Source organism: Argopecten irradians, chromosome 3 (assembly GCF_041381155.1).
Source record: "Argopecten irradians isolate NY chromosome 3, Ai_NY, whole genome shotgun sequence".
NCBI lineage: Eukaryota > Metazoa > Mollusca > Bivalvia > Pectinida > Pectinidae > Argopecten > Argopecten irradians.
The window spans coordinates 64,455,997-64,481,986 of record NC_091136.1 but is presented as its reverse complement, the minus strand read 5'-3'; the positions used below and the strand labels follow the sequence as shown (position 1 = coordinate 64,481,986).

The window sequence follows — 25,990 nt, the reverse complement described above, 5'->3', positions numbered from 1 at the left end:
AGTCTGATAAATCAGGTAAATATCTACATAGCAAGCCTGATAAATCAGGTAAATATCTACATAGCAAGCCTGATAAATCAGGTAAATATCTACATAGCAAGTCTGATAAATCAGGTAAATATCTACATAGCAAGCCTGATAAATCAGGTAAATATCTACATAGCAAGCCTGATAAATCAGTTAATATCTACATAGCAAGTCTGATAAATCAGGTAAATATCTACATAGCAAGTCTAATAAATCAGTAAATATCTACATAGCAAGCCTGATAAATCAGGTAAATATCTACATAGTAAGTCTAATAAATCAGTTAATATCTACATAGCAAGCCTGATAAATATCTACATAGCAAGTCTAATAAATCAGTAAATATCTACATAGCAAGTCTAATAAATCAGGTAAATATCTACATAGCAAATTTGATAAATCAGGTAAATATCTACATAGCAAGTCTAATAAATCAGTAAATATCTACATAGCAAGTCTGATAAATCAGGTAAATATCTACATAGCAAGTCTGATAAATCAGGTAAATATCTACATAGCAAGTCTGATAAATCAGGTAAATATCTACATAGCAAGTCTAATAAATCAGGTAAATATCTACATAGCAAGTCTGATAAATCAGGTAAATATCTACATAGCAAGCCTGATAAATCAGGTAAATATCTACATAGCAAGTCTAATAAATCAGGTAAATATCTACATAGCAAATCTGATAAATCAGGTAAATATCTACATAGCAAGTCTAATAAATCAGTAAATATCTACATAGCAAGTCTAATAAATCAGTAAATATCTACATAGCAAGTCTAATAAATCAGGTAAATATCTACATAGCAAGCCTAATAAACCAGCCTAATCAACAATGCCGGAAGAATTATCAAAACATATTTATGCCCAGTCAACACATGGCTTCATTACCAGCCGCCATTTTCGAATTCATACTCGTATGTCAAAACAACACTGCAAGTTGATCGGCCCTTTAAAGTTTGATCACGATGGTATGCTCATTTTGCTAGGGCAAATGTAAGTACATTTGTTCAATATTTCAGAATTGATATGTAAATATTTTCTGACACAATCATGTTTAGTTATTGCATTTGGTATTGATCGTCAGGCTTTTTTCTCAAACAGATTCACATGTCGATCTAACGTAAACAAGAATCTCAAATTGGAACGTTGTTTTGTAATTAAACAATTAAAATTGATTTATAACTTCGAAAATAATTACTTGTTAGTTTAAAGTGTAAATAATTTACGCATATATCAAATGAAGGAAAGGATATTGCCTGTTCACATGCGTATGTATATATATAGGGGGTCAATGCCATCTCTGCCTATTATCTCCGGTTATCTGAATATTTTCTTCTGGAAAATGTCCAATTCAAATAAGTGGAATCCTCTGTATGTCTATTATGTTAAAATCTTTGAAGGAAAAATATACATTTCTATAAGTTGAAGTTAATAATACAGTCAAAATTGCCTTAGCGACCTTCTGAATTCAGCGACCTTCTGTCTTAAACGACCAAAATTATTCCTCCCAGCGAAAATTACTATATAATCTATCTTTATTAAACGACCGTCTGTCTTATGCGACAAGCGACCATACTTTTAGGATCTAACGACACTCGATGTTCTGTATTTAACGACCCAAATCACACATGCATTTGTCTCCTATTCATATATAAAGCCAAGCCGGTTAACTATCCTGTAGGGCTTCCAACCCAGCCCCATTAAGGCAAGACAAAAGAGCTATCCATATGGCTTGGTTATATATACACGAGGTGTTCACTTTGACATAAATTAGCACTTCGGTACCGATGGCCGAAGCCGTCTGCATGTCTGAGCTGGATATTGCAAGGAAAATGTCTTATTTATTCACGATGTTTGTGATAAAAATCAAGAATAATCACTTCCAAAACCAACTAAAATAATGATGAACAATGATTTACTCACATAAGAATGACATGAATGTAGAAATATGGTACTGAAAATGTATCGGCGTACATATGTAGCTAAGCATGATGGCAGCCATTTTGGGAGATAGCAACAGAGGAGTCGGAAATAGCTGATTTCCGGATTTTTTTTTAAATTATTTTTTTTCACACTATTTTTTCTATTTTTTTTTTATCTATAAAATAAATGAATAAAATGATAAAAAAAATTTAAAAAAAAAATAAAAATTATTTGTATTTTTTTCTGCTTTTAAATACATTGTAATTTTGTAGCTAATTATGATATATAAGTGGTAGGCCTAAACAAATATTTGTTTTAGAAATTTTTAATCTTATTCACGAATAAAAACAGAAAGATAAATAAAAAATAAATAGATAATTGAAAAATAAAAGTGCCTAAAATTAAATACATAATTAAAAGATGTATTAGAATATGTGATATATTATATATTTAATAATTTCCTTTTATTGTGACTGTTTTTAGTACAACAAAACTGTCAAAACATGTCCCACAATATACATTGATACATGTATTTAATTGTTTCGAAAGGGGTGATTCAATTAAGAGACCAACTGTCATATGTGACCTATTTTTCAATCTCCTTTGGAAGGTCTCTTAAAACAATTTTGACTGTACATGTATATGATATCTGGTGCTAAAGAATACATGATTTCAATATGTAGATCTAATATTGTAAATTTTCAATCCTTTTGACAGAAGCAAGCACACGGCCTCGACCCTGTGAAGATGTGCGAGTGAAATCCCTTTGTGTCCTTAGAAAGCCCAATACAGAAAAGTGGACTTCATCCAAACAAAATAGCAGTGGAAACAGTGGTACAAAATCTAAAAGGAAATCCAGATCTTACCCTCAGCCGACGGTTGTATGTGGTGCTTCCCTTAGAAGGACAAATCTGGCCCTATCTAACAAACAGGTTCAGAACACTGATATCACCTCCGAAGTTCAACTCATGAACGAGGTGAATGAAGTGGTGAGCTGTGATTCTAATCCAAGGATTATAGAGGATGAGGATGAAGATGGGTGTCAGGATGCATTGTTGAATTCTACGGAGTTTGTGCCACATATACTTTTATTAGCTGTTAAAGATGATAGTAGAAAAAGTAGTAAACATAAGGAAAAGGAAAGCAAAAAGACATCATCTTCCTTATCAACCAGTGCGCTGAGTTACGTGAATGTGCCAGTGATGGGGTCGGGGGACAGTGTGACTGTTAGTAGCAGTAACTGGGCACAGATGGATCCAATGTTTGATCCTGATCCCGATCCTGATGTCCAGATAACAGGGATCACCCCAGGACCTAGTTCTAACTTCACTGGTACCATCAATGTGTCCACTAGTGACAATTCACCTGTCGCCGCAAAGGAACAAAACAGTCCACCTGAACCAGAGCCGGGCAAGTCTGATGCTACAAAAAAGACAGAAGATGTAACAATAAAAAACACTCCAGTGACCTTAAAGTTACGTGCTGGGGCTGTCTTACAATGTGTAGAACTTCCAGAAAATCTGCGCTCTGATAACTTTGAAATTTCTCACATTATTCCTACATTAGATGGAGAGCATTTGGTGGTGGTGGTGAAGCCTAGAACCAGACACTGGAACATGGCTGCCTCAGCTGACAACAACGCTGTGATATCCAATTTTGTAACTAACAACTGTGATGACACTGAGGATCTGAGCTCTCCAAGCTCTGTGTCTGATATGAATGTAGATAATGAGGGGGACTGTCACGGCGGCTGTATACTAGTGTACAGCTTTACGTACGGTAATGAGTATGCTGTGTTAGACGAGACACCTGTAGTGATCAGGGGTATGGGCAGAATTAATCAGAGTGTGAAAAATATTCTGGTGCTTCCTCATGATGTGTGTGACTTGCAAGAGGATGATGATGACTTTGCGATGTATGGACAGCAGGGTCAAGTGCCAAATTCAGTGTCTACTCGGTCCTCAGCCGATATCTATGGTCAGATAGCAGTAACTCTAGTCAGTGGTCAAGTGTGGTTTCTCAACCTTTGTGATCTCGGTACAGTGGCAGAGGTCTCCCCTCCGAGTGGTGACACGTTTGTGTCCTCTACATACTGTACAGGTAAATTTCATTCTGCTGGTAATTTCAATGACTGGTGAAGTTTTGTTGAAGTAAAACTCTTATGATTTCACTGTAAGACATATCCAATGTTTAATGGATTCACCCATCAGTCTCCTGATATATTTGTTTACTAATATATTAGCATGGATAAGATTTGCATTGAGTTAAAATGATATATTTGAAATTTGTGACAAACAAGATACCTGCATCTTCATTAAACAAATGTTTGCTGACTTTGCAGGCATTGAAAGACTGTGTATATGCACAGCCCATGGAAAGCTTCATTTCTACCAGCTCTGTGACCACGGCCCATCCCAATCCAAGCCGCGGCCACTGGACTCGCCTGATGGTCTGTGCAATGGGGAGTTAACTACAGAGTGTGACAGTAGTCAGAATAAACCAGAACTTGAGAGTAAGGAGTCAACGGAGAAATGTAGCCCTGGTAAGTAGCTTATAACTGTTGTATATGGATGTAAATAAAATACAGTTGGGATAAACATGATTAAATACAAAGTTCTAAACATGCAAAGTGCTGTCAGCTAAATGAAAACCTTTTCCCCCCATTAGGTTCAGACATGTTAGCCAAACAGGCAGTCACTGTAGAGAATCTGGTGATCCTTCACAACTTGATACAGTTTGAGAATTTGATGCCGCGGTTTACTGCCACTGTGCCTGCCTGCTGGACAGAGATCCAACAGGAACAGCAACAGAGGCGCCACCCTCAGCACCTACAACACCAAGGAGAAGCAACTCAACACACAAGGACATGGAAGCTCCAACAGGACTGGTAGGTTTTGTTTTTGAGACTTTTTTTTTCAGTCATCAAAAATGTTGTCATCAGGATAGTTTTAGAAAGTTTCATGGTGTTTACTGTGTTATAATCATAATGCTTCTATATTCAGTATTGCTTTGTTACCATATTTTAATTATAGAATGAGCATTAATTGAAATTTCTGATCATATTTCTCATTCAGCAATACTTGGGAGGAGCACATGTTGGAGATAGTTCTTCCACGGCCATGCTGTGTTGGACATGTGGATGTGAAGTTTACACTACAGCCCCAGTGTAGTAATCCACCAGACATACAGGTCACACTGCTCAAACAAAATATCACCAGTCTCGGTCGGCAGCCCACTGTGCCATCAAGTCCCAGTGGTATGGATGTGGACAAAGGAATAGACTTTGGTATGTCCAAAGCTGGCAGTAGCTCTGAATCCCAGGAGACATTCTGTAAGCCGACGGAGAGTTCCAGTAATAATGTGCTGGACCCTCTTTTCCAAGAGAGTCACAATGCTGAGATACTATGTGGCCCTATAAACTTATCCAGCTGTTTAGACCTATCGGGAAACAGTGGCATCATCACACTCACTAGTCCGCAGTTAATGAGTTCCAAACCTAAAGCTTTTCTACTGCACTTCAGAGGCTTTGCTCAGAACAAGAATTCAGATGAAAAAACAAATGATAAATCAAAGGTAAGTGGCCGAATTAAATTAAAAACACAAAAGAAGGCCACAATCAGAAATGATATTTTGTGATACAAAGCCCAAGTCAATAATCATTTTCTGAAAAAGGAAATGGCAGCCATTTCCTGGTCTTTTGTCAGATAAATTAAATTGAGTTAAGTTTCATTAAGTTTTGTTGAATTTGTTCCATGTGGAGGTGTGAGCATTATGTTTTTCATAGGTATTCTTTATATTCTGATGATAATGTTTGAATTTGAAATATTTTTCAGTGCAAAATGCAATGTGAGTCATTAGATAAGAATATGGATTTAGCATCAATACTTGAAGTAAATTACATACCTGTACCATAATTTGATAATGTATATGATGTTTATAGGACTCAAAAAAGAAATCGGCTCCAGCTAATAGTACAGCACAGAAGATGAAGGTAATGAAGACTGCATTTGACAATGACCTGTTCGTACCACTTAAAGAGACAGTGATCTCGGCTCTACCCAGGCCCAAGTTACCTGAAAACTTGCAAGGCTGTGATTGGATACAGGAGCTCTCTATCACTATCCGCAAGTCCAAAAAGTTGGCCCTTCCTAAAGAAAAGTATGTTGACATAGTTACTGATTGATTGAGATATCAATTCATACTATTAGGAGTGATGGATTGATTTGCTTCTATGTGACGAGAGAATAATTATTGCAATCATTATTTACCTAAGGAAGGAGATTTTCACATCACACAATAATCTCTAGTCATTTCATGTTTTGTTATAAGCAATTTGTCAGAATAATTTTCATCTCTCTAAATATATTTTCATTATTAAGAGAAACATTATGAAGCAAGAAATTATTGTTTTTGTCTGGTTAACAAATCATCTAGTTACCCCTCCCCTCTCCTTCAATAGCACAATGTATGTATAATGTATACATCATTTAATCTATTTCAGGTTACAGAGAATATCAATGATAGAAAGTACAGAGTTTCATGAAAATTTATTATCAGCCGTGGGATCAGAGGATGACTTTACATTTGATGGGATTAGTAAACAACATTGGCAGGATATGATTCTGGACATTCTTATGTGGATCACTGCCATACAGAGCAAGGACCCAGAGAAAAAGTAGGTCAAACGCTAAAGATAGCAATGTATAAACAATAGGCATATCTCTCTCTGTTAACTGATGATCAAAATTATACAGAGCAAGGACCCAGAGAAAAAGTAGGTCACACGCTAAAGATAGCAATGTATAAACAATAGGCATAGCTCTCTCTGTTAACTGATGATCAAAATTATACTGAGCAAGGACCCAGAGAAAAAGTAGGTCACATGCTAAAGATAGCAATGTATAAACAATAGGCATAGCTCTCTCTGTTAACTGATGATCAAAATTATACAGAGCAAGGACCCTGAGAAAAAGTAGGTCACACGCTAAAGATAGCAATGTATAAACAATAGGCATAGCATTCTCTGTTAACTGATGATCAAAATTATACAGAGCAAGGACCCAGAGAAAAAGTAGGTTACATGCTAAAAATTGCAATGTATACTTGCTAACAATAGACAAAACTGTTTAATGGCGACAGAGAAAGGACTAAAATCCATTCCCTGGGGAATTCGATATAAGCCGGTTCGACTCTTATATGATAGTAATGTAGTAAGTTAACTGATATCATTTGTTTTGTTACAGAACTTCCCAAAAGTCTTTGCCCCAGACCATTCAGGGTAAACTTGGATCTTTGATCAAAGCTTGTTTTATCTATGGATCACGGACCACAGCTCACAAATGTGCACGACTATTAGCTATGTGCATGGAGTAAGTTGACCTCAATAACTATTGTTAGGCAACAGTTATATCAAATTTTGTTTTGTATATTCACCAAAAATATTTTTGTCAGCAGCAGGGGACTAATTTTAGAAACTGTAAAGCAAGTGTTGTACATGTACTTCCAAATACCCATACAGGGATAATTTTGGATGGAGCCCTTTGTCCTCTGCCTTCCAAAGATTATCTTAGAGGTTCAAGAAGTGTTTTATTTCTTAGTTCATACCTTGTGAATTCTTCACTTTAAAAAAGTCATAAAATTATCTGAAATTAAACCATTCATTTCTATGCAAATTCTAAGCCAAAAAATCACGGACTTAATAATGATGATGACATTTATTTATTCAGTAACCACAAGCAGTCAACAGACTCTGACATGACCCCGACCTTCAGCTTGAATTTACTACAGGCTTTGTTGGAGAATCTGAAGCTGTTACCATCAGCTCATTCTGCTGGGGCAGTCAAATGGTTCTACAGCATGCTCAACCGTGTCAAATGTGTGGATACAGCGACCGTGGCTCAGCATTGTGCTGAACTGATGATCTTCACTGCTAAACACTACTACGACAGACTGTTACCACTACACTCCATACTTAAGTCAAGGTCAATAGCTCCTCTCATGTCAGTAGAACAATTTTTTAATTCAAGTTTAACATACATGTTTTTTTTATTAAACTGCAAAATAACCTCAGTTCTTTCAATAATCACAGGTGTAGGCTACTCTCATCATTGATATATTCACAAAATTAAATTTTAGTGAAAGAAACAAATTACAGATAAATGAAGGCAGATAATATACTCTCAATAAAAACTGAATATTTTTGACCTGCAAGAATATCTATCAGTATAGTTATCAGTCATTTACCATGTACAGTAAAACTCACTTGTGCCGAACACAGTTGAATCAAATATATTGGATGAGTCGAATATTTTAATAGGTGTCTCGATTTATTTCCTTCTTTATATTTAGTAAATAAAGCACGGATGAATAGAACACAGTTGAATCGAATACTGCTGTTGAATCAAATAGATTTTGCTGTCCCTTCCTTTTAAAATATACCAAAATTTACTTTTTTGTGTCGAACATTCCGGCGGCACACTGTCTCAGGTAAAAATCCAGTCTTGGTCTGATTGACCGAATATGACTGATCATCCATAACAGTGCTAACAAACATTATTGTTCGATCAAAACCTAAAGCCCATTGTTTACACTGGTGCACAGGTAAAAGCAAAATACCTAAATTGTACATATTTGAGAGCAACATCTTCAAACCGTCATAATTTGCGAGTTTATGTACAGGGACAATGATACACAGGAGGAAAATCACGAGACAAATTTGTAAAAAAATATTTTGCAATCAATTTCATCCTCTCTTTATATAATACAATTTAAATGAAATCTTTATTCATATAAAAATTGATGTAATGATGTGAAATTATTTATTCCTTCTCAAAACCTTGTGGAAGTAGTATGTACACGATTAACAAACACTGTGATTGGTTCAGCTACCGCGACCTTCACCTTCTTAACGCAGCAGTAACATGTAGTGCTGTCTGTCGAACAATTGTAGATTTGTTTACCTTGTCTTTCATAAATTTGATGGAACATACATCCACTTAAAGCCATACTGCAAGTATGTACATGCTAATCGTTCTAATTTGTTTCGTTTTCTCTGTTTCTTTTGTGTGTAACGTTATATATATGTATCATGTAGTGCTAATGTCGATGTGTAACGCCACGTGGCTAATCAAAAATGTTAGTATTTGATAGTATGTTGTGAACTGAATCATCCATTATTATTTTATAATTAACCTGGAAACAGTCGGTAAAGTCAGTACAACAATTAGATGTCAATGTCTTCATGAACAGTAAAACACGGATGAGTTGAACCATTGGATAAGTCAAATATTTTGCCTGGTCCCAATGACTTTGACTAATCCGTATTTTACTGTATGTGTAACCATCCAGTAGTATAGTTATCATTCATTTACCATGTATAAGTAACCATCCAGTAGTATAGTTATCATTCATTTACCATGTATGTGTAACCATCCAGTAGTATAGTTATCATTCATTTACCATGTATGTGTAACCATCCAGTAGTATAGTTATCATTCATTTACCATGTATGTGTAACCATCCAGTAGTATAGTTATCATTCATTTACCATGTATGTGTAACCATCCAGTAGTATAGTTATCATTCATTTACCATGTATAAGTAACCATCCAGTAGTATAGTTATCATTAATTTACCATGTATGTGTAACCATCCAGTAGTATAGTTATCATTCATTTACCATGTATGTGTAACCATCCAGTAGTATAGTTATCATTCATTTACCATGTATGTGTAACCATCCAGTAGTATAGTTATCATTCATTTACCATGTATGTGTAACCATCCAGTAGTATAGTTATCATTCATTTACCATGTATGTGTAACCATCCAGTAGTATAGTTATCATTCATTTACCATGTATGTGTAACATCCACCAATGTAGTTATCATTCATTTACCATGTATGTGTAACCATCCACCAGTATAGTTATCATTCATTTACCATGTATGTGTAACATCCACCAATGTAGTTATCATTCATTTACCATGTATGTGTAACATCCACCAATGTAGTTATCATTCATTTACCATGTATTTGTAACATCCACCATGTAGTTATCATTCATTTACCATGTATGTGTAACCTTCCACCAGTATAGTTATCATTCATTTACCATGTATGTGTAACATCCACCAGTGTAGTTATCATTCATTTACCATGTATGTGTAACCATCCACCAGTATAGTTATCATTCATTTACCATGTATGTGTAACATCCACCAATGTAGTTATCATTCATTTACCATGTATGTGTAACATACACCAATGTAGTTATCATTCATTTACCATGTATGTGTAACCATCCAGTAGTATAGTTATCATTCATTTACCATGTATGTGTAACATCCACCAGTGTAGTTATCATTCATTTACCATGTATGTGTAACCATCCAGTAGTATAGTTATCATTCATTTACCATGTATGTGTAACCATCCACCAGTATAGTTATCATTCATTTACCATGTATGTGTAACCATCCAGTAGTATAGTTATCATTCATTTACCATGTATGTGTAACATCCACCAGTGTAGTTATCATTCATTTACCATGTATGTGTAACATCCACCATGTAGTTATCATTCATTTACCATGTATGTGTAACATACACCAATGTAGTTATCATTCATTTACCATGTATGTGTAACCATCCACAGTGTAGTTATCATTCATTTACCATGTATGTGTAACTCCACCAGTGTAGTTATCATTCATTTACCATGTATGTGTAACATCCACCAATGTAGTTATCATTCATTTACCATGTATGTGTAACCATCCACCAGTATAGTTATCATTCATTTACCATGTATGTGTAACATCCACCAGTATAGTTATCATTCATTTACCATGTATGTGTAACCATCCAGTAGTATAGTTATCATTCATTTACCATGTATGTGTAACCATCCAGTAGTATAGTTATCATTCATTTACCATGTATGTGTAACCATCCAGTAGTATAGTTATCATTCATTTACCATGTATGTGTAACCATCCAGTAGTATAGTTATCATTCATTTACCATGTATGTGTAACCATCCACCAATGTAGTTATCATTCATTTACCATGTATGTGTAACCATCCACCAGTATAGTTATCATTCATTTACCATGTATGTGTAACATCCACCAGTATAGTTATCATTCATTTACCATGTATGTGTAACATCCACCAGTATAGTTATCATTCATTTACCATGTATGTGTAACATCCACCAATGCAATTATCATTCATTTACCATGTATGTGTAACCATCCACCAGTATAGTTATCATTCATTTACCATGTATGTGTAACATCCACCAGTGTAGTTATCATTCATTTACCATGTATGTGTAACATCCACCAATGCAATTATCATTCATTTACCATGTATGTGTAACCATCCAAGTATAGTTATCATTCATTTACCATGTATGTGTAACATCCACCAGTTAGTTATCATTCATTTACCATGTATGTGTAACCATCCACCAGTATAGTTATCATTCATTTACCATGTATGTGTAACATCCACCAGTGTAGTTATCATTCATTTACCATGTATGTGTAACCATCCACCAGTATAGTTATCATTCATTTACCATGTATGTGTAACATCCACCAATGTAGTTATCATTCATTTACCATGTATGTGTAACATCCACCAATGTAGTTATCATTCATTTACCATGTATGTGTAACATCCACCAATGTAGTTATCATTCATTTACCATGTATGTGTAACATCCACCAATGTAGTTATCATTCATTTACCATGTATGTGTAACCATCCAGTAGTATAGTTATCATTCATTTACCATGTATGTGTAACATTCCACCAGTATAGTTATCATTCATTTACCATGTATGTGTAACCATCCAGTAGTATAGTTATCATTCATTTACCATGTATGTGTAACATCCACCAGTGTAGTTATCATTCATTTACCATGTATGTGTAACCATCCAGTAGTATAGTTATCATTCATTTACCATGTATGTGTAACATCCACCAGTGTAGTTATCATTCATTTACCATGTATGTGTAACATCCACCAATGTAGTTATCATTCATTTACCATGTATGTGTAACATCCACCAATGTAGTTATCATTCATTTACCATGTATGTGTAACCATCCAGTAGTATAGTTATCATTCATTTACCATGTATGTGTAACATCCACCAGTGTAGTTATCATTCATTTACCATGTATGTGTAACATCCACCAGTGTAGTTATCATTCATTTACCATGTATGTGTAACATCCACCAATGTAGTTATCATTCATTTACCATGTATGTGTAACCATCCACCAGTATAGTTATCATTCATTTACCATGTATGTGTAACATCCACCAGTGTAGTTATCATTCATTTACCATGTATGTGTAACCATCCACCAGTATAGTTATCATTCATTTACCATGTATGTGTAACATACACCAGTGTAGTTATCATTCATTTACCATGTATGTGTAACATCCACCAGTGTAGTTATCATTCATTTACCATGTATGTGTAACATCCACCAATGTAGTTATCATTCATTTACCATGTATGTGTAACCATCCACCAGTATAGTTATCATTCATTTACCATGTATGTGTAACATCCACCAATGTAGTTATCATTCATTTACCATGTATGTGTAACCTTCCACCAATGTAGTTATCATTCATTTACCATGTATGTGTAACATCCACCAATGTAGTTATCATTCATTTACCATGTATGTGTAACATCCACCAATGTAGTTATCATTCATTTACCATGTATGTGTAACATCCACCAATGTAGTTATCATTCATTTACCATGTATGTGTAACCATCCACCAGTATAGTTATCATTCATTCATCATGTATGTGTAACATCCACCAATGTAGTTATCATTCATTTACCATGTATGTGTAACATCCACCAATGTAGTTATCATTCATTTACCATGTATGTGTAACCATCACAGTAGTATAGTTATCATTCATTTACCATGTATGTGTAACATCCACCAGTGTAGTTATCATTCATTTACCATGTATGTGTAACCATCCAGTAGTATAGTTATCATTCATTTACCATGTATGTGTAACATCCACCAGTGTAGTTATCATTCATTTACCATGTATGTGTAACCATCCACCAATGTAGTTATCATTCATTTACCATGTATGTGTAACATCCACCAGTGTAGTTATCATTCATTTACCATGTATGTGTAACATCCACCAATGTAGTTATCATTCATTTACCATGTATGTGTAACATCCACCAGTATAGTTATCATTCATTCATCATGTATGTGTAACATCCACCAGTATAGTTATCATTCATTTACCATGTATGTGTAACCTTCCACCAGTATAGTTATCATTCATTTACCATGTATGTGTAACATCCACCAGTATAGTTATCATTCATTTACCATGTATGTGTAACCTTCCACCAGTATAGTTATCATTCATTTACATGTATGTGTGAACATCCATTAATGTAGTTATCATCATTCATTTACAATGTATGTGTAACCATCCACCAATGTAGTTATCATTCATTTACCATGTATGTGTAACATCCACCAATGTAGTTATCATTCATTTACCATGTATGTTAACATCCACCAATGTAATTATTTATCATTACCATGTATGTGTAACATCCACCAATGTAGTTATCATTCATTTACCATGTATGTGTAACCATCCACGAGTATAGTTATCATTCATTCATCATGTATGTGTAACATCCACCAGTATAGTTATCATTCATTTACCATGTATGTGTAACCTTCCACCAGTATAGTTATCATTCATTTACCATGTATGTGTAACATACACCAGTATTGTTATCATTCATTTACCATGTATGTGTAACCATCCAGTAGTATAGTTATCATTCATTTACCATGTATGTGTAACATCCACCAGTGTAGTTATCATTCATTTACCATGTATGTGTAACATCCACCAATGTAGTTATCATTCATTTACCATGTATGTGTAACATCCACCAATGTAGTTATCATTCATTTACCATGTATAAGTAACCATCCAGTAGTATAGTTATCATTCATTCATCATGTATGTGTAACATCCACCAGTATAGTTATCATTCATTTACCATGTATGTGTAACCTTCCACCAGTATAGTTATCATTCATTTACCATGTATGTGTAACATACACCAGTATTGTTATCATTCATTTACCATGTATGTGTAACCATCCAGTAGTATAGTTATCATTCATTTACCATGTATGTGTAACATCCACCAGTGTAGTTATCATTCATTTACCATGTATGTGTAACATCCACCAGTATAGTTATCATTCATTCACCATCTATGTGTAACCAATGTCCTTGTGTTACAGGTTTGGTTTATACGGTCAGCCATTTGACCCTGACCTTTTTGACACTGATCTTCCTATGGCTCTCAAACAGACCATCCCGGTGACACCTAACTACGCTACTGCAACTGGTGGTGGCTCCACTGTAGGTAACAACAATAACAACTCGGTGATTCCTACACTCATCGCTGATGAAATGGACTTTTACGATTTGTTCAATCCTCCCTCAGAAAAGTCATCAAAGGCTCAGCTAGAGTATGCTAGGAGCAGCATATTTGGACTGTTGGAAGTTGAACCTCTTCATTTCTTCTGTCATTCAACGAGTGATGGGACAAAAATGGAGAGACTGGATACAAGTGCGACTGGCCACTCTGCCTCCCTCAACACTTCGGGACTGTCTGGTACCATCAACTTTGGCGAGGCTCTGCCGTCACAGCCTCCCACAGCCAGCGCATCAACTCTAGCATCCATGTCATCCAACATGACTAAACAACTGATACAGGAAAACAGTCAGAAAAGCCACACATTTAAACACAAGACCACCTTCAAACACAAGATTGACCACATCAAAGATGCCATCAAGATTCTGTCAGAGGTGAACAAAACCATTTCTGATGACCTCACTACGAAAACTGTCACCTCCGACCAGCCTCCCACCCCCAAAACCACACCACAGGTGATGACCCCTCCCATGACACCACCTAATGAGACTTGGCAGCAGGTAGGTGCCAGAATGTGGTGGTGGGTAGGTGCCTGTTGTAGATTATGGTAGGGGTAGGTGCCTGTTGTAGATTGTGGTAGGGGTAGGTGCCTGTTGTAGATTGTGGTAGGGGTAGGTGCCTGTTGTAGATTGTGGTAGGGGTAGGTGCCTGTTGTAGATTGTGGTAGGGGTAGGTGCCTGTTATAGATTGTGGTAGGGGTAGGTGCCTGTTGTAGTTTGTGGTAGGGGTAGGTGTCTGTTGAAGATTGTGGTAGGGGTAGGTGTCTGTTGTAGATTGTGGTAGGAGTAGGTGCCTATTGTAGATTGTGGTAGTGGTAGGTGTCTGTTGTAGATTGTGGTAGGGGTAGGTGCCTGATGTAGTTTGTGGTAGGGGTAGGTGTCTGTTGTAGATTATGGTAGGGGTAGGTGCCTGATGTAGATTGTGGTAGTAGGTGTGTGTTGTAGATTGTGGTAGGGGTAGGTGTGTGTTGTAGATTGTGGTATGGGTAGGTGTCTGTTGTAGTTTGTGGTGGGGTTAGGTGCCTGTTGTAGATTGTGGTAGGGGTAGGTGCCTACTGTAGATTGTGGTAGGAGTAGGTGCCTGCTGTAGATTGTGGTAGGGGTAGGTGCCTGTTGTAGATTGTGGTAGGGGTAGGTGCCTGTTGTAGATTGTGGTAGGGGTAGGTGCCTGTTGTAGATTGTGGTAGGGGTAGGTGCCTGTTGTAGATTGTGGTAGGGGTAGGTGCCTGTTGTAGATTGTGGTAGGGGTAGGTGCCTGTTGTAGATTGTGGTAGGGGTAGGTGCCTGTTGTAGATTGTGGTAGGGGTAGGTGCCTGTTGTAGATTGTGGTAGGGGTAGGTGCCTGTTGTAGATTGTGGTAGGGGTAGGTGCCTGTTGTAGATTGTGGTAGGGGTAGGTGCCTGTTGTAGATTGTGGTAGGGGTAGGTGTCTGTTGTAGATTGTGGTAGGGGTAGGTGCCTGTTGTAGATTGTGGTAGGGGTAGGTGCCTGTTGTAGATTGTGGTAGGGGTAGGTGCCTGTTGTAGATTGTGGTAGGGGTAGGTGCCTGTTGTAGATTGTGGTAGGGGTAGGTGCCTGTTGTAGATTGTGGTCTGTTGTAGATTGTGGTAGGTAGGGTTGTAGTGCTGTGTGAGATTGTGGTGTAGGTGGTTGAGATTGTGGTAGGGGTAGGTGCCTGTTGTAGATTGTGGTAGGGGTAGGTGCCTGCTGTAGATTGTGGTAGGGGTAGGTGCCTGTTGTAGATTGTGGTAGGGGTAGGTGCCTGTTGTAGATTGTGGTAGGGGTAGGTGCCTGCTGTAGATAGGGGTAGGTGCCTGCTGTAGATTGTGGTAGGGGTAGGTGCCTGTTGTAGATTGTGGTAGGGGTAGGTGCCTGCTGTAGATTGTGGTAGGGGTAGGTGCCTGCTGTAGATTGTGGTAGGGGTAGGTGCCTGTTGTAGATTGTGGTAGGGGTAGGTGTCTGTTGTAGATTGTGGTAGGGGTAGGTGCCTGTTGTAGATTGTGGTAGGGGTAGGTGTCTGTTGTAGCTTGTGGTAGGGGTAGATGTCTGTTGTAGATTGTGGTAGGGGTAGGTGTCTGTTGTAGTTTGTGGTAGGGGTTGAGGGTTGAGAGGGAAGGTGTCTGATGTAGGTTGTTGTGGGAGTAGGTGCCTGAAGACTAACGGTTATTTGAATATTTCGGTTATTTGCATAAAATTCTGCGGTCCCGATTTTTTCCTTCTTTATCTTTGTTTTTCAACTCCGTGTATTTGCATAGACTTTTACATGACCTCCGGTTATTTGAATAAAATATTTGGGAAATTCTAAAAATAAAATAGAATATTTTTCAATTTTGCAATATATTTTTTAACGAAATTCGCCGATATATGTTTCAAGATACTTCGCTTTTACTAGAAATCATCATGGTGACAGATTAACACTATCGTTGGCTTGTTATTTTATGCATAAATCTGCAAAGGTATTCGACGGTGTTACGATTAACATCAGCAGCGGTGGATCAAAACTTTAGTATAATCACTGACTCAAACATCTGATTAAAGCATTTGCACTTTCAAATATGTTTATTTATTAACGTTAGGTACCTTAGTTCGCGATTGTTTGGAGAAACCATGCTTCCTTACAACAATCGCCATTCATGAGTAGTCTCGTTCAAACAGAGTCTTGTTGACTACGACAGACATGTTTGAATCAAGCGTCTCGTTGAAAGAGACATAAAAGCATGCAAAGTCGGCGTGCAATGACTACCTCAAGTTTCGTACAGTATGTAGGATACAAAAGATACCTGCTACGTTGTTTCATTGCTACTTGAATATGCATTTATTTCTGAAATGTATCAAGCTATTCGCCGCATAGATCAACAATACAGAGAGAATTTTCAAAACACATTTAGGTCCAGTGAACGCATGGCTTCATCACCTGCCGCCATTTTCGAATTCATAAACATGTGTAAAACAACACTACTAGTTGATCGGCACTTGGAAGTTTAATCACGATCAGAAGTTCATTTTGCCAGGCAAATGTACGTAAATTTGTTTATTATTTAGGTTCAGAATTGTAGACACAAATTCAATCCTGTTTAGTTATTGCATTTGATATCGATCGTTTAGCTGTTTCTCAAATATTCACGTGTCGATCTAACGTAAACAAGAATCTAATATTGAAATATTTTTTGTTATTGAACAATTAAAATCGATTTACAACTTCGAAAATAATTCCTTGTTGTTCGTTTTAAGTGTAAATAATTTACGTATTTATCAAGTAAACGAAACGATATCTATTTGCCTGTTCACATACATATGTGTGAGGTCAAACGAAGGTGCAAAATGTCATCCCCTCCTATTCGAATACTCTGGTTATTTGCATATTTTCTTCTGGAAAATGACTTATTCAAATAAGCGGAATCTTCTGTACTGGTTTTTATGGGAATAGTGGTGGTGAGAAGCTATGTGGTTGTATAATGTGAGGTGGCAGTATATAATCATTTACTTAAAGATGCTCCACTGCTGACAAATACTATTTTTTCACTATCAAAAACAGGAACAGATGAATTAGTATTTTTTCTTCAGTTACAAAAGTTACTTACATTACACCATTACCACCATTGAAAAGTTTGAGCTTCTAATTTTACTTCAATTAAGAATATAGAAAAATAATTAATTTGCATCCGGAAAAAATTCCGTGGCACTATATCCTACATGGAAAGAATTACTGATTAAGCGCGTACCAAAGGCAAAATAAATCATTTTATATTATTTTTTGTGTTAATTAGACATATACATATACACGATTAAGCATCAATTATTGTTCAAATGATGAATATCATTTATGCTCTGTCGGCGGTGGAGCATCTTTAATGAAAGTTGCTAATTTTGTAAATATATGATGGATAACATCAAAAGTAAATATCTTCATATAGATATTCTTAAGGAGTTATTTCATAATAAAACTATTAATATTCTTCATTAACTGCTGGATATTTACTTTATGAACTGTTTTTATTTGTAGAATCAAGGTAACAACGACAAGTCTGACAACCTGAAACAGCAGTATACTCAGGCCCAGAAGTCGTCCTTAGGGATTCCAAACACACAAACCCTGTTACAGCCTCCCCCTCTACAGGTCCTAGTCATCGAACGCATGCACTCGGGTACGTACAGCTGTCCTAGATATTTAGTATTCAATGACTTCCTTATACACAAGTAGATTTTTAGCCCACCATCATTAGATGGTGGGCTATTCAAATCGCCTTTCGTCCGTGGTCCGTCGTCCGTCCGTCCGTCCTTCCGTCCGTCCGTCCGTTAACAATTCTTGTTACCGCTATTTCTCAGGAAGTACTGAAGGGATCTTTCTCAAATTTCATATGTAGGTTCCCATAGGACCCTAGTTGTGCATATTGCATTTTGGGACCGATCGGTCAACAAGATGGCTGACAGGCGGCCATCTTGGATTTTGATAGTTAAAGTTTGTTACCGCTATTTCTCAAAAAGTGCTGAAGGGATTTTTTCGCAAATTTCATATACAGGTTCCCCTAGGACCCTAGTTGTGCATATTGCATTTTGGGACCGATCGGTCAACAAGATGGCTGACAGGCGGCCATCTTGGATTTTGATAGTTAAAGTTTGGTACCGCTATTTCTCAAAAAGTACTGAAGGTATCTTTCTCAAATTTCATGCATAGGTTCCCCTTGTACCCTAGTTGTGCATAGTACCTTTTAGGACTGATGCATAATGCCTTTCGGGACTGATCGGTAAACAAGATGGCCAACTGGCTGCCATCTTAGATTTCATTGTTGAAGTTTGTTACCACTATTTCTTAGAAAGTACTATAGCGATCTATCTCAAATTTTATATGTAGTGTGTTTGAAAAAGTTTGAAAAGCAGGGAAAAGATCCCTCTTTCCATTGTCAGACATAGATCATTTTTGGGTGGGTGCCAAGATCCCTCTGGGATCTCTTGTTAGGTCATCTGACCCGAAGGGTCAGGATGACCTATTGTCATCATGCACTGTCCGTCGTCGTGCGCCTTACGTAAACTTTTCATTCAAATGACTTCTTCTCAATAACCGAAAGGCCGAAGGGTACTGATATTTGGCCTGTAGCATGCTGGGACAAAGGGCTACCAAGGTTGTTCAAATGAATGACCTTGACCTTCATTCAAGGTCACAGGGGTCACTTCTTCTCAAGACCCAGAAGGCCCAGGGTACTGATATTTGGCCTGTAGCATGCTGGGATGAAGGGCTACCAAGTTTGTTCAAATGAATGACCTTGATCTTCACTCAAGGTCACATTGGTCAAATAGGCTAAAAATCCTTTAAACAACTTCTTGTGATTAACTAAGAGGCCTAGAGACCTGATATTGGGCCCGTAACATGCTTGGATGAAGGGCTATCAAGTTTGTTCAAATGAATGACCTTGATCCTCATTTAAGGTCACAGGGGTCAAAAAGGCTAAAATCTTTAAACAACTTCTCAAGAACCAGTAGACCAAGGGTACTGATATTGGGCATGTAGTATGCTGAGATGAAGGGCTACCAAGTTTGTTCAAATGAATGACCTTGATCTTCATTCAAGGTCACATTGGTCAAATAGGCTAAAAATCCTTTAAACAACTTCTTGTGATTAACTAAGAGGCCTAGAGACCTGATATTGGGCCCGTAACATGCTTGGATGAAGGGCTATCAAGTTTGTTCAAATGAATGACCTTGATCCTCATTTAAGGTCACAGGGGTCAAAAAGGCTAAAATCTTTAAACAACTTCTCAAGAACCAGTAGACCAAGGGTACTGATATTGGGCATGTAGTATGCTGAGATGAAGGGCTACCAAGTTTGTTCAAATGAATGACCTTGATCTTCATTCAAGGTCACATTGGTCAAATAGGCTATAATCTTTAAACGACTTCTTCTCAAGAACAGAAAGGCCCAGGATATTCATGCTAGGATGAAGAGCTACCAAGTTTGTTAAAATAAATGACCTTGACCTTCATTCAAGGTCACAGAGGTCAAAAAGGTTAAAATCTTTGAACGACTTCTTGAGAATAGCTAGGAGGCCTAGAGACCTAATATTGGGCCTGTGACATGCTGGGATGAAGGGCTTCCAAGTTTGTTCAAATGAATGACCTTGATCTTCATTCAAGGTCACAGAAGTCAAATATGCTAAGATATTAAACGACTACATTGTGTTGTGCTAATGACCGTTGTGGCCCATGGGCCTCTTGTTACCTATATATCAATCTCAAAAAGTTTCCTTTATGGGAATATTATATAGAATTTCTTAGCTGATATAAATATATCGTTTCATATGATCATTTCTGAATGCATGAAAAAATATGAATGAAAAGTTTTGTTTGCGGAAATAAAGCAAACACACAAAAAGCAATTTCAAATATAAAAGTTGTGAAAACTGTTAAAAGTCATGATATGACCTTAGCCTGCCTATGAAGGCTTTGAAGTTATATCTAATTTGTGTGTTTAGGTGCCCGTCGGTTTGTGATTCTGGACTTCGGTAAGCCGGTAGTACTTACTGATGTGGTGATCCCAGCATGTGCAGACCTCGCCTCCCTGTCTATAGATGTGTGGGTACAAGGGGAGGAGATAGATGGACAGAGGTTTGTCGTGGCTGGAGATATCGGCAGCAGATCTCTTATCATGAATGATATTATGCCTGCCCCGGTATGCAGATACCTCAAGGTAAGTTATGTTTAGATAAACTTATCATTAACATCAAGTTTACCTTACAAAAAATGAAGCAAATTATTGTCAGGAATGATGTGAAACCAAAGTGATGACATTGTAATACGGAGGACTCCACATAATCGAATAACGGTTATTTGAATATTTCGGTTATTTGCATAAAATTCTGCGGTCCCGTTTTTTTCCTTCTTTATCTTTGTTTTTCAACTCTGTGTATTTGCATAGACTTTTACATGACCTCCGGTTATTTGAATAAAATATTTGGGAAATTCAAAAAATAAAATCGAATATTTTTCAATTTTGCAATATATTTTTAGCGAAATTCGCCGATATATGTTTCAAGATACTTCGCTTTTACTAGATATCATCATGGTGACAGATTAACATTATCGTATGGCTTGTTACTTTATGCATGAATCTGCAAAGGTATTCGACGGTGTTACGATTTACATCAGCAGTGGTTGATCATAACTTTAGTATAATCACTGACTTAAACGTCTAATTAAAGCATTTGCACTTTCAAATATGTTTATTTATTAACATAACGTACCTTAGTTCGCGATCGTTTGGAGAAACCATGCTTCCTTACAAGAATCGCCATTCATGAGTAGTCTCGTTCAAACAGAGTCTTGTTGACTACGACAGACATGTTCGAATCAAGCGTCTCGTTGAACGAGACATAAATGCATGCAAAGTCGGCGTGCAATGACTACCGCAAGTTTCGTACAGTATGTAGGATACAAAAGATACTTGCTACGTTGTTTCATTGCTACTTGAATATGCATTAATATCTGAAATGTTATCAAGCTATTTGCCGTTTAGATCAACGATACAGAGAGAATTCTCAAAACACATTTAGGTCCAGTGAATGCATGGCTTCATCTTCTGCCACCATTTTCGAATTCATACACATGTGTAAAAACAACACTACTAGTTGATCGGCACTATGAAGTTTAATCACGATCGGAAGTTCATTTTGCCAGGCAAATGTACGTAAATTTCTTTATTATTTAGGTTTAGAATTGTAGACACAAATTCAATCCTGTTTAGTTATTGCATTTGATATCGATCGTTAAGCTGTTTCTCAAATATTCACGTGTCGATCTAACGTAAACAAGAATCTAATATTGAAATATTTTTTTGTTATTAAACAATTAAAATCGATTTACAACTTCGAAAATAATTACTTGTTGTTCGTTTTAAAGATGCTCCACCGCCGACAGAGCATAAATGATATTCATCATTTGAACAATTATTAGTGTTTAATCATGTATACATAAGTCTAATTAACACAAAAAATAATTTGAGATAATTTCTTTTGCCTTTGGGTTATGCGCAATCAGTACTTTATTCCATATAGGATATAGTGCCACGGAATTTTTTCGGGTTGCAATTAATTATATTTTATATTTTTAACTTGAAGTATAATTAGAAGCTCAAACATTTCAATGGCGGTTATGATTTAAAGAAAGTAACTTTTGGAACTGAAGAAAAATATTAAATCGTCTGCTGCTGTTTTTGATAGTGAAAAAAATATTATTTGTCAGGGATGGAGCATCTTTAAGTGTAAATAATTTACGTATTTATCAAGTAAACGAAACGATGTCTATTTGCCTGTTCACATACATATGTGTGAGGTAAAACAAAGGTGCAAAATGTCATCTCCGCCTATTCGAATACTCCGGTTATTTGCATATTTTCTTCTGGAAAATGACTTATTCAAATAAGCTGAATCCTCTGTAGTTGAACATTGAATGAATGAGTACCTGGAGAAAAGATAGTTAAAAGAATTGAGTTTGTTTTTTCCAGATCACTACTATTGGTAGATACGGCAGTGGTGCAACAAGAACAAAAATTCCAATAGGCGCATTCTATGGACACAGTTGTATCTTACCCTGGGAGTGGAACAGTTACTTGGAACAGCAGAACTCTCAGGGCAGTAGTATGTCAGGGAGTCAAACAGAACTGCCAAACCAGCCTCAGTTGTTAGCCCAGCTGAGTGTGTACATGTCGCTGTTGGAGGACATTCAGTGCCGGTACAGTCTGGCTAGGACCAGGCTGGAAACATTGTTGGCCGCTGTTAATACACAGCAGTATGCTAGTGGACATATACAATACTATCTGAAGAAGCAGAAGAAAAATGATTGTGATAATAGAATTTTACAGGCCTACAATGACTGCCTTCAACTTCAGCTGCAACAGAATTTGGCTCAACGGGCCACTGACAGACTACATTGTGCTTTAGGGTTCAAAAGTCATCGTGTAGATAGTTCTGGTACACTCAACACACGACTACGTCAGGCATGTACAGACAAGCTACGTTTTCTCCTGGAACAAACGTTAGACACGCTACTCAGTCTAACAGTTGTGTCGCCAAGTATACCACAACCACCAGCCTCACTGTTCAAAATGTTGGACCCTGTAAACTCAGAAATGTTGTTCAAACATTTGTGTGTCCATGGGACAAAGAAGATCCAGATCAGTATGGGCATGTTATTGATGCGAGTGTGTGGCAGTCAGCAGTGGTGGGGAAACTTCTTAGGCAATGCTCTACAGGAATTCTTCCACTCTGAAAATACCCAGATCTTCTCTCAAGACAGGTAGGAATGAACCAATTGTACACTTTCCATCAAAAGGCATTATTGTAATGAAATGTAATAAAATAAATGTTAATTCTAGAAAAAACATTCCTGATAAGGAAATATAGACAGAATTAAAAATTAAGATATAGCAGTAATATAGGATTGATAAAAAATCATCCAGCATGTTTCAAAACAAAAAAAATATTTGTGTCATTTAGATAGTTTTAAAACCTTTATAATATAGTCTGACTGACTGACCTCCATTGTATGTTGAACCTTGACCATTTTATTGTAATTGACAGGGTGTTTGTGTTGCTGCTGGCGATGGGACAGAAGGTACTGTCCGGGCCAAGCGCTGTACACATCATGGAGAGTCTGTTAGACATGTTGGCTCGTGTCCTCAACCCACTCATCAGCAACCAGCAAACCATGCAGTTCGGTCACACAGGTATGACAAACATCATAAATGGTATGTTACTGAACGACATATATCATACTCGATATGTTACTGAACGACATATATCATACTCGATATGTTACTGAACAACATATATATCACACTCAATATGTTATTGAACAACATAGTTTATCATACTCCATATGTTATTGAACGACATATATCATACTCCATATGTTATTGAACGACATATATCACACTCCATATGTTATTGAACGACATATGTCATACTCCATATGTTATTGAACGACATATATCATACTCCATATGTTATTGAACGACATATATCACACTCCATATGTCGACATATATCATACTCAATATGTTATTGAACGACATATATCATACTCCATATGTTATTGAACGACATATATCATACTCCATATGTTATTGAACGACATATATCATACTCCATATATTATTGAACGACATATATCATACTCAATATGTTATTGAACGACATATATCACACTCCATATGTTATTGAACGACATATATCATACTCCATATGTTATTGAACGACATATATCATACTCAATATGTTATTGAACGACATTTATCATACTCCATATGTTATTGAACGACATATATCATACTCCATATGTTATTGAACGACATATATCATACTCCATATGTTATTGAACGACATATATCACACTCCATATGTTATTGAACGACATATATCACACTCCATATGTTTTTGAATGACATATATCATACTCCATATGTTATTGAACGACATATATCATACTCAATATGTTATTGAACAACATATATCATACTCCATATGTTATTGAACGACATATATCATACTCCATATGTTATTGAATGACATATATCATACTCCATATGTTATTGAACAACATATATATCACACTCAATATGTTATTGAACGACATAAATCATACTCCATATGTTATTGAACGACATATATCATACTCAATATGTTATTGAACAACATATATCATACTCCATATGTTATTGAACGACATATATCATACTCCATATGTTATTGAACGACATATATCATACTCAATATGTTATTGAACGACATATATCATACTCAATATGTTATTGAACGACATATATCATACTCCATATGTTATTGAAAGACATATATCATACTCCATATGTTATTGAACGACATATATCATACTCTTTACTTGTTATTTTCTGGTCAATTTCAAATCACAAGATGCCGCCACAGCCACCATCTTGAAAACACATTTTGAACTTCTTCATAAGTTCTATCAGTGCAATTTGGCTGAAATTTGCCTGAAATGATCATCACATGATCTTTAAAAGGTGTTGTTACATCTCTGGTTAATCCCAAATCGAAGATGGATACCATGACATTTCCTATACGACTATTGCCAGGGTAGTCAGATGACTGTTAAGGCCGTTGGGCCTCTTGTTTCTATATTTGTACAGGTTTGTGTAAGACTGATAGATCTCAAGTTTGATATATATCTTTTTTCTGTATTTGTGTGGAATTGAAAGATCTGGTGTTTTATATAAATATCTTGTTTCTGTATTTGTGTATAATTGATAGATCTCATGTTTTATATAAATATCTTGTTCCTGTATTTGTGTGGAATTGATAGATCTCATGTTTTATATGAATATCTTGTTTCTGTGTTTGTGTAGAATTGTTAGATCTCATGTTTTATATAAATATCTTGTTCCTGTATTTGTGTGGAATTGATAGATCTCATGTTTTATATAAATATCTTGTTCCTGTATTTGTGTGGAATTGATAG

The 25,990-nt window shown here is 36.4% G+C and overlaps 1 protein-coding gene across 2 annotated transcripts in view; it reads left to right on the top strand.

Annotated features, from left to right (window-relative positions):
* Positions 1 to 25,990, top strand: part of LOC138319354 (baculoviral IAP repeat-containing protein 6-like) — an 88,184-nt gene that overhangs the window by 13,218 nt on the left and 48,976 nt on the right. The window contains exons 11-23 of one of the 2 annotated variants that reach the window (XM_069262443.1): positions 2,677 to 4,059; positions 4,301 to 4,501; positions 4,627 to 4,846; positions 5,034 to 5,532; positions 5,900 to 6,117; positions 6,461 to 6,634; positions 7,203 to 7,328; positions 7,686 to 7,940; positions 14,312 to 14,882; positions 18,510 to 18,651; positions 20,974 to 21,188; positions 23,001 to 23,791; positions 24,076 to 24,221. In XM_069262443.1, coding sequence (XP_069118544.1) covers positions 2,677 to 4,059; positions 4,301 to 4,501; positions 4,627 to 4,846; positions 5,034 to 5,532; positions 5,900 to 6,117; positions 6,461 to 6,634; positions 7,203 to 7,328; positions 7,686 to 7,940; positions 14,312 to 14,882; positions 18,510 to 18,651; positions 20,974 to 21,188; positions 23,001 to 23,791; positions 24,076 to 24,221 — 4,941 coding nt within the window. Of the gene's footprint in view, positions 1 to 2,676; positions 4,060 to 4,300; positions 4,502 to 4,626; positions 4,847 to 5,033; positions 5,533 to 5,899; positions 6,118 to 6,460; positions 6,635 to 7,202; positions 7,329 to 7,685; positions 7,941 to 14,311; positions 15,009 to 18,509; positions 18,652 to 20,973; positions 21,189 to 23,000; positions 23,792 to 24,075; positions 24,222 to 25,990 lie in introns of both variants that reach the window. The other variant, XM_069262442.1, reaches the window with a different exon arrangement.